The sequence below is a fragment of the Sphaerodactylus townsendi genome, unplaced genomic scaffold (assembly GCF_021028975.2).
Source record: "Sphaerodactylus townsendi isolate TG3544 unplaced genomic scaffold, MPM_Stown_v2.3 scaffold_28, whole genome shotgun sequence".
In the NCBI taxonomy this organism is placed as follows: Eukaryota; Metazoa; Chordata; class Lepidosauria; order Squamata; family Sphaerodactylidae; genus Sphaerodactylus; species Sphaerodactylus townsendi.
Window position 1 is genome coordinate 562,501 of NW_025950451.1, and position 13,663 is coordinate 576,163.

At 49.6% G+C, this 13,663-nt stretch overlaps 1 protein-coding gene across 1 annotated transcript in view; it reads left to right on the forward strand.

Annotated features, from left to right (window-relative positions):
- Positions 1-13,047, forward strand: part of LOC125425323 (oligophrenin-1-like) — a 13,281-nt gene extending 234 nt beyond the window's left edge. Inside the window, exons 2-4 of the mRNA XM_048482931.1 lie at positions 2,776-2,834; positions 7,916-8,021; positions 12,832-13,047. Of these exons, the coding sequence (XP_048338888.1) occupies positions 2,795-2,834; positions 7,916-8,021; positions 12,832-13,021 (336 nt within the window). The 5' untranslated portion in view covers positions 2,776-2,794 and the 3' untranslated portion in view covers positions 13,022-13,047. The remainder of the gene's footprint in view (positions 1-2,775; positions 2,835-7,915; positions 8,022-12,831) is intronic.
- Positions 13,048-13,663: the final 616 nt, after the last annotated feature.

Sequence of the window (13,663 nt, forward strand, 5' to 3'; positions counted from 1 at the left end):
ATAAACACCAATCTGTTTTGTTCCAGTAACCTTTAATATATTTCTCTCATATCAGATGTACCTATGAATTGATTTTGATGCAAGTCAGACCATTACTTTAGTGTGTTCCACTTCAGTGGCGTCATATCCGTGGGGCAATGTGGGCATCTGCCCAGGGCTCAGGAATTTTGCAGAGCATGCTCCTGTGTTTTTATTTTTTGGTGTTTTTTCACGTTTCAGCCTGCAGGGGGTGCATTTTTAGAGATATCGGCACCAAAATTTCAGGATATCATCAGGGGACTGTCCTTATGATACCCCCCATGTTGGTGCAGTTTGGTCCAGGGGGTCCAACGTTATGGACCCCCAAAGGGATAGCCCCTATCCCCCATTGCTTCCAATGGGCGCTGAGATGAGGCTGCACCTTTGAGGGTCCATAACTTTGGCCCCCTTGAACCAAACCGGTTTGATTCCCAGCTCTACCACCTGAGCTGTGGAGGCTTATCTGGGGAATTCAGATTAGCCTGTACACTCCCACACACGCCAGCTGGGTGACCTTGGGCTAGTCACAGCTTCTCGGAGCTCTCTCAGCCCCACCTACCTCACAGGGTGTTTGTTGTGAGGGGGGAAGGGCAAGGAGATTGTAAGCCTCTTTGAGTCTCCTGCAGGAGAGAAAGGGGGGATATAAATCCAAACTCTTCTTCTTCTTCTTCAAACTTCACCAAACTTGGGGAGTGTCATCAGGACAGTCTCTTGAAGATACCCTAAAATCTCGGTGCCGATACCTCTAAAATTACGCCCCCTGCAGGCCAAAATGCAAAAAACACCAAAAACGCATCCGAGAATCTCGGACGTTACCACAAGTTTGGATCGCGCAGAGTTCAGAGTGGGCAGGCTCGGGCCCTTGGCCCTCCGAGGCCTCCGAACCGGCTCAGATTGGGCCAAGCTGAACCGCCAAGCCTTTCTGCCTGTGCTCTACCAACCCTGCTGCGTCCTCAGATGGATCTTTGTGGGGTGGCAAAACTAGCAGTGCAGGGTGCACGCGCACCTGGCCAACCCACCGACCGCGCCGCTATCCCCTGGATGCAGCCGCTGCCCGCCGCCACCCCCTCGCCCCCTACATCTCGCGCCCTTTCGCCGGTAAGGGGAGGGCGCCTAAGTTCAGCCGGCAGGGAGGGGGGAAGCCACAAGCCACCAGGGAAGGAGGACGGGGGAGCTCTGCCTCCTTCTGCTGCCCATGGGGGGGCATCAAACACAGGTTTTGCCCAGTGCTCCGGTTTGCCTCATTACGCCCCTGCTCCACTTGAAATTTCTAGATCTTTTCCTGTTAACTGAAATTCTCCTAATATAATCTTAGGGACTGAGAATGCAGGGGTTAAAGCACACACAAACCCCAACCTTCTCCCCGCAAAAAAAGCAAAAACAAACAAACTCCTGGGTGCCGAGCTGCAACCTGGCCATTGCCTGCTGAAGTTAGTATTAAGTGTGCCTTTATTTATAGAAGAGGGAGCCCAGCGCGAGGAGATTGTCTTTCTCACCTGCTTCATCTCTTGTGAAAAGTGTCACATCTGTGGGCGAAACGAGCACTTAAAAATTAGCTGCAGCTTAACTTCTAGCAAGGAAAGGGTCTACATGGACTTGGCTTGCAGCTGCAGAAGAAGCTGTTGCGGGAGTCTCACATTATGTGACTGCCTGCCTGCTGTGCTTTAACCCCTGCATGGCCAGGAGGTGCGCATTGAACAGGCTTGGCATAATCCCATCCAGTGATGAGTGGCTCTACCTGTTGACCTTCTTTCTGCTGGAACTAGCAAAATTGTCAGTGTTGGCACTCCTTCCAGAAGGCAAGGGGGCAGTTGGCTGATTTGCAGCCCTTGTGGCACAGAGGCCATGCCCTCCTTGCCCCACTTGGCATTCTTAGAGCTGCTGTAGTTGAAATGACCTCTGGGCAGTCGTTTTACACGAAATCTTCTGCTTTGGCAGTAATTGAAGTCGGATCCCTGGGTCACCGATTCTGGGTGAAGCTTCTCCCCTTGTGGAATGTTGCAGTTCATTCCATCTCAGCCTCTGCCCTCCTTTCCCTCCCCCATCTTCTGCCTTTCCTCTGCACACTTGCAACCATTTGCAGTGAGTCTTTGGAAACAGTTGGGGGGGAAGACTATGACTGACACTTCAAGGAGTACAACAAGAAGCCCAGTCCAAGAAAGACACAGCACTTTTAGTCTTCAGAGGGTGATCCACTGCTGCATTCTTGGGAGCCACTCTGTCACTGCTGTCCACTTCAAGCCAGTGTGTACGGTCTCCGCTTGTGCTGCTTGCTGTGGCACATGACAGGTCTGTGTGGCAATAATTTGTGCAAAGAGGTCCTCCTTTAGGCAGCTCTGTTTCACTTGGACTGGGAGCGCAACAACAGTCTTTCTCTGACTGGTAAATGCTAGTTCACTCTTTGCCTTGTCTTGGATCAGCAACGGCAGTGTCATGGTGTGTGAAGTGGTGCTATAAACATATGGAAATGAACAGAGGACCTTGAACACTTAATAGGAACAGGGAAAGCAGCATTTATTTAGTGGTTAGAGAGAGGGTCTGTTTTGAAGAAATGTATTTTTTCCCCAAAGCTTTATAGGCAATGTGACAACTGTTAGAAAGTCTAGAGATGGGGGTGCCAGATGGCATTCTCAGTGGAATTAAAGTGAGATTTTTTAAGAACTCCAGATTCATCCATAGTAATTGAGAATAGATACACAGCTGTGCCTCACAGTCTCCTGATGAACTTTGCATTCTTTCTGTTTTTCCCTCCTGCAGGAACCTCTCTGAACCTGTCATGACATACAAACTTCACAAAGAATTGGTCTCAGCTGCCAGTAGGTGCCAGAGAGAAGCGGGGAGTGCTTTCCTGGAAATGTATTCTTTTGACTCTGGGGAGAAATACAAGTTCTGGGATACTGAATCTGCGCTGGAGATTGCTGGCTGGAGCAGATGTAATACTGACTGCTTTCAGACATCAGAGACACGAATGCAGCAGCTGCTCTTCTCCCTTTGTCCATGGAGTGTTGTTGGAGGCTTCTCAGTTTGGGAAGAGCTCAATCAAGTCCCAGTCCACTCTTATGTCTGAATGCAGGAACTGGGGGAAATCGCTGTTTGTTTCCTAGGACTACTTGTTTGTCTGCTGTTTGTGGGGAGGGGGTATAGAGAGCATGTGGGAAGAGGGCGGGCAGCCTTGAGGCTGATTCCTGACCTACAGGCTCTGTATGTATGTATGTTCTGTATTTGCACTGGCTCAGGTGGGGGAAGACCAGGAATGCAAGGAGGGTGTCGAGGGTCGATTCCCCACTCACGATTAAATGCGTGCTCAGCACTCCAAATATCCAGGTTTCCAGCACAGTTACCCACTACACGAGCCCCGAACATCAGTCATCCAGGTTCTCCCCCCCCCCCCCCCGGCAGCACATGTTATTTCAGAACCTGGAAGAAAGTAGAACTTTTGTAAAAAACACGCCGCCAATCTGGAGCGGTGGGGAAGTTGGGCGGAGGGCAGGAACGTAGGTATAGATTTTTATGGGGGGGGGGGGTCAGGGGGCTGGGCCCCACCCTCCCCTGGGGGTGTGGCCATGCTGCCCAAGCCCTGCCCCCGGCTTCAGTGCTTATAAAGGCAGCTCTCTGAGGCCAGGGATGGCAGACTCCCCTGCCCCCCCCCTCCTCCGCCCCCCGCTACCCACTGGGCTCCCCAGCCAGCAGCCAGCAGCCCCTTCTGCCTTCCCCTCTGGGCAGAGGCATAGCTAGGGAAAATGGAGTCCGGTGCAAAATCTGAGTTTTGCGCTCCCCCCCCTCCCCTCCCCAGGCAACCGCCATGATGCTGGAATCCATACCCAAACAGCATCACTTTCAATGGTGTTTAAACTAGAGTGCCCAAATTATCCTTTTCAATCCACCTTAAGGGGAGAATCTGGTGTCCCCAGTTAAAATAACATTGAAAGTGATGCTGTTTTGGGGTGGATTATCCCCCACCCTGAAACAGCATCACTTTCAATGTTTAAACTGGGGACCTCACATTCTACCTTTAAATCCATGCCAAAGGGGGTGGATTTAAAAGGAGAATCTGGAGAAATTTGGGGGTGCCTGCTGTCAGGGGTGCAATTGTTAAGCTAGGTTTGGTGAAGTTTGGTTCAGGAGGTCCAAAGTTATGGACGCTCAAACGTGTAGCCCCCATCTTCTATTAGCTCTCATTGGAAACAAGGAGGGATGGGGCACCCCCTTTAGGAGTCCATAGATTTTGACCCCCTGGACCAAACGTCACGAAACCTGGTTGGTATCAGTAAGATACTATCCTGATGATACCTCCCAGGTTTGGTGAAGTTTGGTTCAGGGGGTCCAAAGTTATGGACCCTCAAAGGTGTAGCCCCCATCTTCTATTAGGTCCCATTGGAAACTAAGGGAGATGGGGACACCCACTTTGGGAGGCCATAACGTTGGACCCCCTGAACCAAACCTCACTAAACCTGGGTAGTATCATCAGGAGAGTCTCCCAACAAATCCCTGAAATTGTGGTGTTGCTAGCCTAAAAATTGCGCCCCCTGGAGGACAAAAACAAAAAACACTAAAAATACAAAAAACACACAAACGGGGGGCGGAGCTTTGGCCATGCAATGGGGGGGTTGAACCCGAGAACCTGCCTTTACCTACGTCCTTGGGGGTGGGGGTGAATCCAGATTCTAACTCCCACCCTTGCGAGTGACGTGGAGCCACCCATCCAATCAGGATGCAGTGGGCTGTGTGGGATGCGCACAGAGCCCTTTTTTTTCAGAACAAAGATCCACGTCGATCTGAAGCGACGTGGGGCCGGTTTCCTCACTAAAGAAATACACAGCAAGGCAGCCTTGCATTCAAATAAAGATGAATCCATGTGGCTACATTTCCATGTCTCCACTTGTGCAGGGAGATTTAAGTAGCATTTTCCCCAGCCTTAAGCCAGCAGTGCTTCTATAGCACAGTGAATTGAGTGTTTGCCTGCTGGGTAAAAGGTTGCTGGTTCAATTCCAGCCAGGGACAAGTTGTTTTAATGAAATGGGGAAGTGTATACTTGTGTCTACCTTGCATTCACTGTCTTAAACAATTACAGACGAAGGCACATGGAAACAGGGCTTTGCAAGGACGCAGGTAAGGGGGGGTTCTCGGGTTTGAACCCCCCCGCATTCATGTCCGAAGCTCCACCCACCCGTTTGTGGGTTTTTAAAACATTTTATTGTTTTTTGGTTTTTGGCCTCCAGGGGGTGCATTGTTTAGGCTAGCTAGCAGCACCAAACTTTCAGGGATTGTTTGGGGGACTCTCCTGAGGATACTACCCGGGTTTGGTGAGGTTTGGTTCAGGGGGTCCAACGTTATGGCCTCCCAAAGTGGGTGTCCCCATCTCCCTTTGTTTCCAGTGGGAGCTAATAGAAGATGGGGGCTACACTTTTGAGGGTCCATAGCTTTGGACCCCCTGAACCAAACTTCACCAAACCTGGGATGTATTATCAGGAGAGTCTCTTATTGATACCACCCAGGTTTCGTGACGTTTGGTCCAGGGGGTCAAAATCTATGGACTCCCAAAGGGGGTGCCCCATCCTCCATTGTTTCCAATGGGAGCTAATAGAAGATGGGGGCTACACTTTTGTGGAGGGGTCATCCATGAACCCCGGGGATTTGGACACCACGGAACCAAACTTCTCGCTTCTTAGTGAACCCCTAAGGAGGGTATCATTCCACTGGTGGAGAGTCTCCTAAAAGATACCCTAAAAGTTTGGCGCTTCTAGCTTAACAATTGCACCCCTGACAGCAGGCATCCCCCAAATTTCCCCAGACTCTCCTTTCAAATCCACCCCCTTCGGCATTGATTTAAAGGGAGAATATGAGGTCCTCAGTTTAGAAGAAGAAGAAGAGTTGGGATTCATATCCTCCCTTTCTCTCCTGTAGGAGACTCAAAGGATCTTACAATCTCCTTGCCCTTGCTCCCTCACAACAAACACCCTGTGAGGTGGGTGGGGCTGAGAGAGCTCTGAAGAACTGTGACTAGCCCAAGGTCACCCAGTTGGCATGTGTGGGAGTGCACAAGCTAATCTGAATTCCCCAGATAAGCCTCCACAGCTCAAGCAGCAGAGCAGGAAATCAAACCCGGTGCCTCCAGATTAGAATGCACCTGCTCTTAACCACTATGCCACATTGAAAGTGATGCTGTTTCACGGTGGGGGATAATCCACCCCAAAACAGCATCACTTTCAATGATGTTTAACTGGGGACCCCAGATTCTCCCTTTAAGGTGGATTGAAAAGGATAATTTGGGCTCTCTAGTTTAAACACCATTGAAAGTGATGCTGTTTGTGGGTGGATTCCAGCATCACAGTGGCTGCCCGGGGGTGGGGGTGGGGTGGGCGCGCGGGCGGGCGGGCGGGCATAAAACTCAGATTTTGCACCGGGCTCCATTTTCCCTCTATGCCTCTGCCCAGAGGGGAGGGCAGAAGGAACTGCCAGATGCTGGCTGGGAGCCCAGCTGGTGGGGGGCAGGGGAGGGTAGGGTGGGGGAGTCTGCCGTCCCCGGCCTTGGAGAGCTGCTTTTATAACTGCTGGGGGGGGGGGGCTTGGGGAGGTGTGGCCAACCCCCCCATAAAAAATCTATACCTACATCCCTGGGGCTTTGTTCTAATCACCCGTCCCTATGTAGCCGTTCTGCACCTGCTTGTGGAGACGTGGATCCGTCCATTCAAAGATTTTAGAAAATCCCGCCCCAGCACAACGCGGCAGCCAATTAGGATAGCCCCTGAGCAGATTGCGCATTTGATCCACCGACAGTGTGGAATCCTGCATGGCTGCCGCATTTCTAGGAGAAAGGGGGTAGAAGCTGCAGTGGGGAGCATGAATCTGTGTTCAAAAGCTCCCGATTCTTACCAAACCAGTTTGAATCAGGTCCCATTTTTGAAGTGGGGAATTGACCCTTGTGTGCCTAACCCTTGCCAGAGAATACCTATTGGACAGCAGTTCCAAATTGTAGATTACTCTTAATAAGCCACAAGGAGCAGCATGGAACGTGACTTGACAAATGAAGCCACTGTGAGAGCAGCATTCACCACTGTTGGCCACTTGGCGCTCCTCAAAGCACTCATTCATCCTGCCCCACCACCCCATCCTGACTGCCCAGATTCCGACAATGACATCCTTCCTTGGAAAGTATTGAGGAATCATGCCCATATGCAGCCTTGGCAGTGGCCAGCAGGTGTGGGGGAATCCGAGGAGGCACAATTTCTGCCCTCAGCAGCAGCTGCCTGAGCAAAGGGGAGGGGGAAACACCTGTCTGGAATTAACTGGGCTCTCCCAGATTTGCAGGGTTCTAATCCAGAAAAAACCACTTGCCTCTGCTGCTCCAGCACAAAGGTTCTGCTGGACGGCTGTAACACCCAAGGTTGCTGCTCTTGATTAATTAGTCGGTGCAGAGTTCAAGCAGCCCAGTTAATGAACTCAAAGGCGTTTCATCTGTATTACTGGGCAGCCCATCGTAATCCCGTGACAATTAGCAGGGCAGTCCAGTCATCTTGACTGCGTTGCAGTTGCCTTGAATGAGCTTCCCTTCTGCATCTGGCATCTGAATGGCTGTTAAGTGGCTGCCCTTAAACCTCCTTTCTTGGCTGCTCTGCCTTTCTCATGTGAGCTCCCTTTCCCGTGACTGAATCCTGGAAATACATTTCTATTTGAAAAGACTTTAGAAACCCCAATAGCTCAATAGTCTCACACTGTAATTCTTTCTACATTTTTGCCCTTTATTGTATGCAGCTCAGAAACTGCCCTTCTGGAGGGAAGTCACCTGATTATGTTGGATAACACTCCCACCTTTCACATTTCATCTGAAATCACTGCTAACTTCCCAAACATCTTTTTTCTTACCCTCCTTGCCCCCCACCCCCAACTTCCCTGGCAGAATCTGAGAACCTGGACTACAGGCTGGGAGCCATCCATGCTCTGGTCTACAAACTCCCGGACAAGAACCGAGAGATGCTGGAACTTCTCATCAGGCATCTGGTCCAGTGAGTTGACTACTATGCCAGAAGGGTCTCAGCATCAAGGGGAGCCATGTTAGGACTCGGGCCAAGCAGGCAGGTGTGGCACAAGCTAGGCTGTCTGAAGGGGTTTGGGATTGAACAGATGTAGTTTCATTCTATTGGTAATGCTGCCCTGCCTCTGTATTGGATGGTCTCTGGTTTGTCTGCCAAACAGCGATAGAAGCATCTCGCCCTGTCTGTGGCAAGCTCCCCTAAACTGTTTTGGTGCCATAGATTTGAACACAAACTAGTTACTGCTGTTTTTCTTTCCCAGATAGTTCACGTGGATGACTCTAGGTGGTAGGGAATTGAACCACGAGCAGAGTGACATGTTGCTAGACAAGCAGATGGGCTTTGCTTGAACGGGCTCCTCTAGATTGGCTGCTGGGCAAAGTCATTCGCACCATCTTCAGCCCAGAGACGCAGAGGCAGTGAAGAGATCCCATTTTTCCTCTAGTCCCCCAGCAGATGAGGGAAGAATGGGGACCTTCTCTCAAGGGCGGGGTGTGGGATGAGGAGGAGGAGCTCCTTCTTTACAAATGATCCCCAGACTTACAGAGATCATTTCCCCTCCCTGGAGAAAACGGCTGCTTTGGAAGGGTGAACTGCACGGCACGGCACTCTGATGAGGCCCCTCCCCTCCAGCCCCATAGCCACAGCGGGGCAAAAGGGGGCTGGGCCCTATCAGTCATTTGTCCTGCCCCTCTAGTCAGCACTAGGGTTGGTGTGAAACCCCTGGGGGGTCTTTCAAACGTAAATTCTCTATGTAGAAAAGGAAGGAGCTGAGGTAAGAAGGTGTGAATCCTCTCATAAATCTTCTACATGTGAATTCTGTATGCAGTTGACTAGAACAGAATTAGCCGTTTTCAGGGCTGAAGTGCCCTGATTTTAAAAGTGTGTGTGTGTGTGTGTGTGTGTGTGTGTGTGTGTGTGTGTGTGTGTGTGAGAGAGAGAGAGAGAGAGAGAGATGTCTGAAATTTTTTTGCACTTCTCTAATTTTTGTAACCCCAGATCTATTGCATTGTGTATTAGATCCCTCTTGCTGTTCAAATGTGTTGCTTTACACCATGTATCCACCTTGAGTCTCACTTTATTTACCAAAATTGGTAAATAAATAAAGCACAAATAAATAAATAATAAAGAAAATAAATACTGATGGACTGACTACCCCTGTACTCATTCCCCACCCCCCACCCCCACATTTTTCCTGGCCACAGACCCTGCTCTTCCCAGGCCGGCCCACAAAACTTCAGGAATTCCCCCACTTTGCTGTTTTTCCTCTTTGCTGCTTTGCTCTTTCTTTGCTTTTTGCTGGGAGAGCGAGAGGAAGAGGAGAGGCTGTTGGTTGCCGGTGGCGGTTCATGTTCTGAGCTTTCTACTTCCCGGTTACTTCTTTCGGAGATTCGTGGGACGCCCAGGAAAGAGGGAGGATAGTGCAGTTCTAGGACAGTACGAAAGAATTATGGAAAGAAGATCCGGCTTCTAGAACAGGAGGACGGGCCTTTTCCTGGCAGCGGAAGATCCATTTCAGACATTTTCTACTTAGATTAAAAGCTCCCCTGAGCATTTGGCACCGGGACATGCGCTTTTGGGTTTGGTTGTGCAATCTCTGGGTGCAATTCAGATTGTGATCTCCAACTGTGTTGCGTTACTGTTGCTTTTTCCTGACCTAGACCTATCCGTCTGCTTCAAATAGTATATTGTTCTGTTTTGAACTCCCTTCTTCAAAGGTTATGCGATGAGAAGCGTCCCCTTGCCGATTAGCACAGCTCCCTGCAGTTACACTTGCTTATCTCTGGTTTTTCAAACAGTTCAGGTGGGGTGAGGTGTGGCTTGTTGCTGGCAGACTTCCCTCGAGGGCCTGTGCAGGCTCAAACCTTCTCTGGCTTCCCAGGGGGAGCCTGGGGTTTCCTGATCCCTCTCTGCCCAGGCAGTGTCGTGGTCTGTCGGCTCCCATTCTTTTCTGTAGAGCCATCATGGACTCACTCCCCCCCATCCCTGTTCCTGAAAATATATCTGGAGGATGGTCTCCTTCCCTGTGGCCCTGTTCAGCAACCACGGAGATCAGGCAGACCTCTTTTGGCTGTCCCCCCCCCCCCCCCCCAGGGTGTGCCTCACCTGGCATCCACCAGAGTCCGGGCATTCTCTACTGAGGTTCTGGCTCTGTGGAATGGGCTCCCAGGAGAGGTGAGGGAAGGGCCCTCCTTGGGGGGGGGGGGGATATGGGGATGGCAGTTTCATTTTTGTTTTTAAACAGGAAATGTGCTTACTGCTATTGTAATAAACTAAAGGAATATGTCTCATGTCCGACCTAGACAGCGCCTTGAGGGAGCTTATGAGAAAAATAGGTAAAAGCATTGATGTCAATAAAAGTAGTGAACAGTCAAAGTACCAACATTCCAGAATACCTGAACTCACAAAGCCCCGCTTCCTCCAGCTGATTCAGCCCCACTTTCTCTGATTGGGGCTGTGAATCTTTCTTCTCAGAGATGTGGCAGAACTACTTGCCCTAGCAGAGGAAGCAGGAAGAAAGCTAGGCAAGGCTGGAGCAGTGACTCATGCAGAGATGCTGTGGCCAGCCTTCTTGATGCTTAGATATATTTGGGGGACCTTTAATTACCTTACAGTTCTCATGGCACTCAGCTTGAGAACTGTCATGAGTGATCTAGGCTGGTGAGCTTTCCACAGGAATAGCTCCTGGAGCCATGGCAGAGGAGGCCCCGCACTTGCTGGTGAAAACCCAAATCTTGGTTGATCCCTTGTGTGGATATATGTTTCCCGTGACATAAATTTAGAGCCAGATACCAAAAATCACTACAAAGAATGGCATGAAAATCTGCCCTGCCCTGGCCTGGTTTGTAAATCATTTAGAAGTTGGCAGCGTTGAGTGAATTGCTAGACTTCATAGACCACTTAAAGAAAAAACTCTTTGTTTCTTGAAAGCCATGAATCTTTTGCAGAACTGAATTGCTCCACCCCTCCTTCCTTTCCAGCTCTACTGAATTTGACACCTCTCTCCAAACACACAACTCTTCTTTGTTTTGCCTTCCCAGCCTTCTCTTTTCCCTTCATGTGTGTGTCACGTGGATGACTGTCAGCAACCGGGCCTGCTGGGAGTCTGGCTAGGCCAGGTGACGATGCCATATTTCTGCACCTTCAGATCACCTCTCCCACCAAGCAGTGAGGTCGCTGCAGCCGCACGGTCTCTCTGAGCCCTTCCCAGCTGGTTTTGCAGTTGGTTGGGAGCAAGTTCTCTCCTCCCCGCCATTAAAAACTGGATTGGCCCCAGAGGGCTGAGGCAAACAAGCAAGGTAAAAATGGAAACACTACTGTACCAAGGCTACCCAAATTGCTGAATGTGCCTTTTTAATACCAACAGTGCACAACTATATATAAATGCAAACTAGACTACAGATAAAGCCAGAATGTCACCAAACACATCAAAGGTGCGCAATCTGGAATCATCCAAAAGTCCAAAAATGGGACGAGCTCCCTCATCAGCAGTTTAGCTGATCTTGGAGTCACTGTCTCATCATCTGTCTTAAAAGACAATTATTTGCCAATTCTGTGCCATATATAATATTCAGTATTCAGACTTACCTTCAAAGCACATAATGACTAAGCCCAATGGTGGATGTCAAATCCTAGAGTCTGCGTACTTTTGATGCGTTGAATTCATGGCAACATTTGGGCTTTATTTGTAGTCTAGTTTGCACTTGTATGCTATTCAGTGATGGCGAACCTTTGGCACTCCAGATGTTATGGACTACAATTCCCATCAGCCCCTGCCAGCATGGCTAATTGGCCATGCTGGCAGGGGCTGATGGGAACTGTAGTCCATAACATCTGGAGTGCCAAAGGTTCGCCACCACGGCTATATATAGTCTGTGCACTCTTTGAATTAGAACTGCACGTTCAGTCGTTTGTGGCACCTTGTTTCTATTTTTGTTGTTTCAGAGGTACTGAGGCCCAGACCTGGGCTGTGGGCGCCTCTGCCCAAATCTGCCTGTGAGGGGTGACGTTGCCAGTTGTTCTGTATTGGCCTGAACTGTCTGGTATTTTTACTTACTATCTGGGGGGAATATTGAAAAAATACCTGCTGTTTAAGTGTCTAGTATATTTTCAATGTTTTCCCTGAACAGTCACTGAAAATACTGTTAGAGTCAACTGGCAACCTCACCAAGCCCAAGAAGCAAAGTGCTCTGTTTCGTTGAAAGGAGGCCAAGCGTGAAACCGAGGCCACAGTTGTTCCACACTTGGGCCAGATGCTTCTGCCAGTTCAAACACTCTGCCTCATGCACTCTGTCCTGAAGGAGGCAGCGCTGAGCCTTAGTAGGTCTCTCTCTCTCTCTCTCTGACAACCCTAACAAAGCGTGTGCTTTCCTGCCTTGGGTGCCTGGGATCAGTCTCTGGAGCTGGAGCCAAAATGAGGTCTTGGGCTGCCGTGCCACACCCAGGATGGGCAGTGGTTCCCAACTTTTTTTCACTTGTGTACCCCTTGGCAACCCATTTCCCTAAATTGTACCCCCATATTGGCAAACCTGTTACATGAACAATTTTTTGCATACCTTCAAACACTCTGGAGCACATGCCAGGTTGGGAACCACTGGACTAGGAGATTAATCCTGCCTCCCACTGGCAGGTGCTGGTGCTGTATTTCGCTATTCCCTTCTGTTTACAAAGGGTGATCAAAATCCCGCTAGCTCCTGGCTCAAGCCCCCAATTCCTTGAAAAAATACCTCTTGGCGCTCTCTCCATCTTCTGATTCACTGTTTTTTCCTCCTCCTCCTGACAGAGTGTGCTCACACAGCAGGGAGAACCTGATGACTCCATCCAACATGGCAGTGGTATTTGGTCCCACACTTATGCGGGCTCAGGAGGACACCGTTGCAGCAATGATGAATATCAAGTTTCAAAACATTGTGGTGGAGATCCTCATAGAGCACTTTGACAAGGTATGGCAGTTCCCAAGGCTTTCCCCGTGAAGCATCATTCTTCTGAAACATTTAGAGCAGAGCAAAATTCAAGTCCAGCAGCACCTTACAGACCAACAACATTTCCCAGGGTGTAAACTTCCACAAATTCTAGTTCTGCTGTCTCTCTTCAAAGCTTCTTTGTAGGAGAACTGCCACACTTGGATCAGCTATAGAATATTATTATGTAAGATGCTGAACTAAAATTCAGGGCACATTTAGCATTGTGGACCCAAAACATCGCTCTGTCCAGACCAGTGTGTCCACTGTGGTTGTGGCCTTCCAAGATCTCAAGCAGAGAGAGAGAGAGAGAGAGAGAGAGAGATCTTTGTGACCTTTTTCCTGAAGATGCATAGCATGCATGGAACTCTAACCCCAAATTGGTTTCAGACTGAATTTCTGACAAGCTCAGAAGTTGCTATCTTCAGAATTCCACTTTGTTTTCATGTTTCTGTTAACTGTCCTGAGGTGAAACTTTCTTCCGTAGTAGGACTTGTGTTCCTTCCATCTTTTTTTAATCAACGGGGCTCCCTGGTATTGGATATTGCTTTTTTTTTTAAGGGTGTGGGTCCAGGGCAGGGGTAGGGAACCTGCGGCTCTCCAGATGTTCAGGAACTACAATTCCCATCAGCCTCTGTCAGCATGGCCAATTGG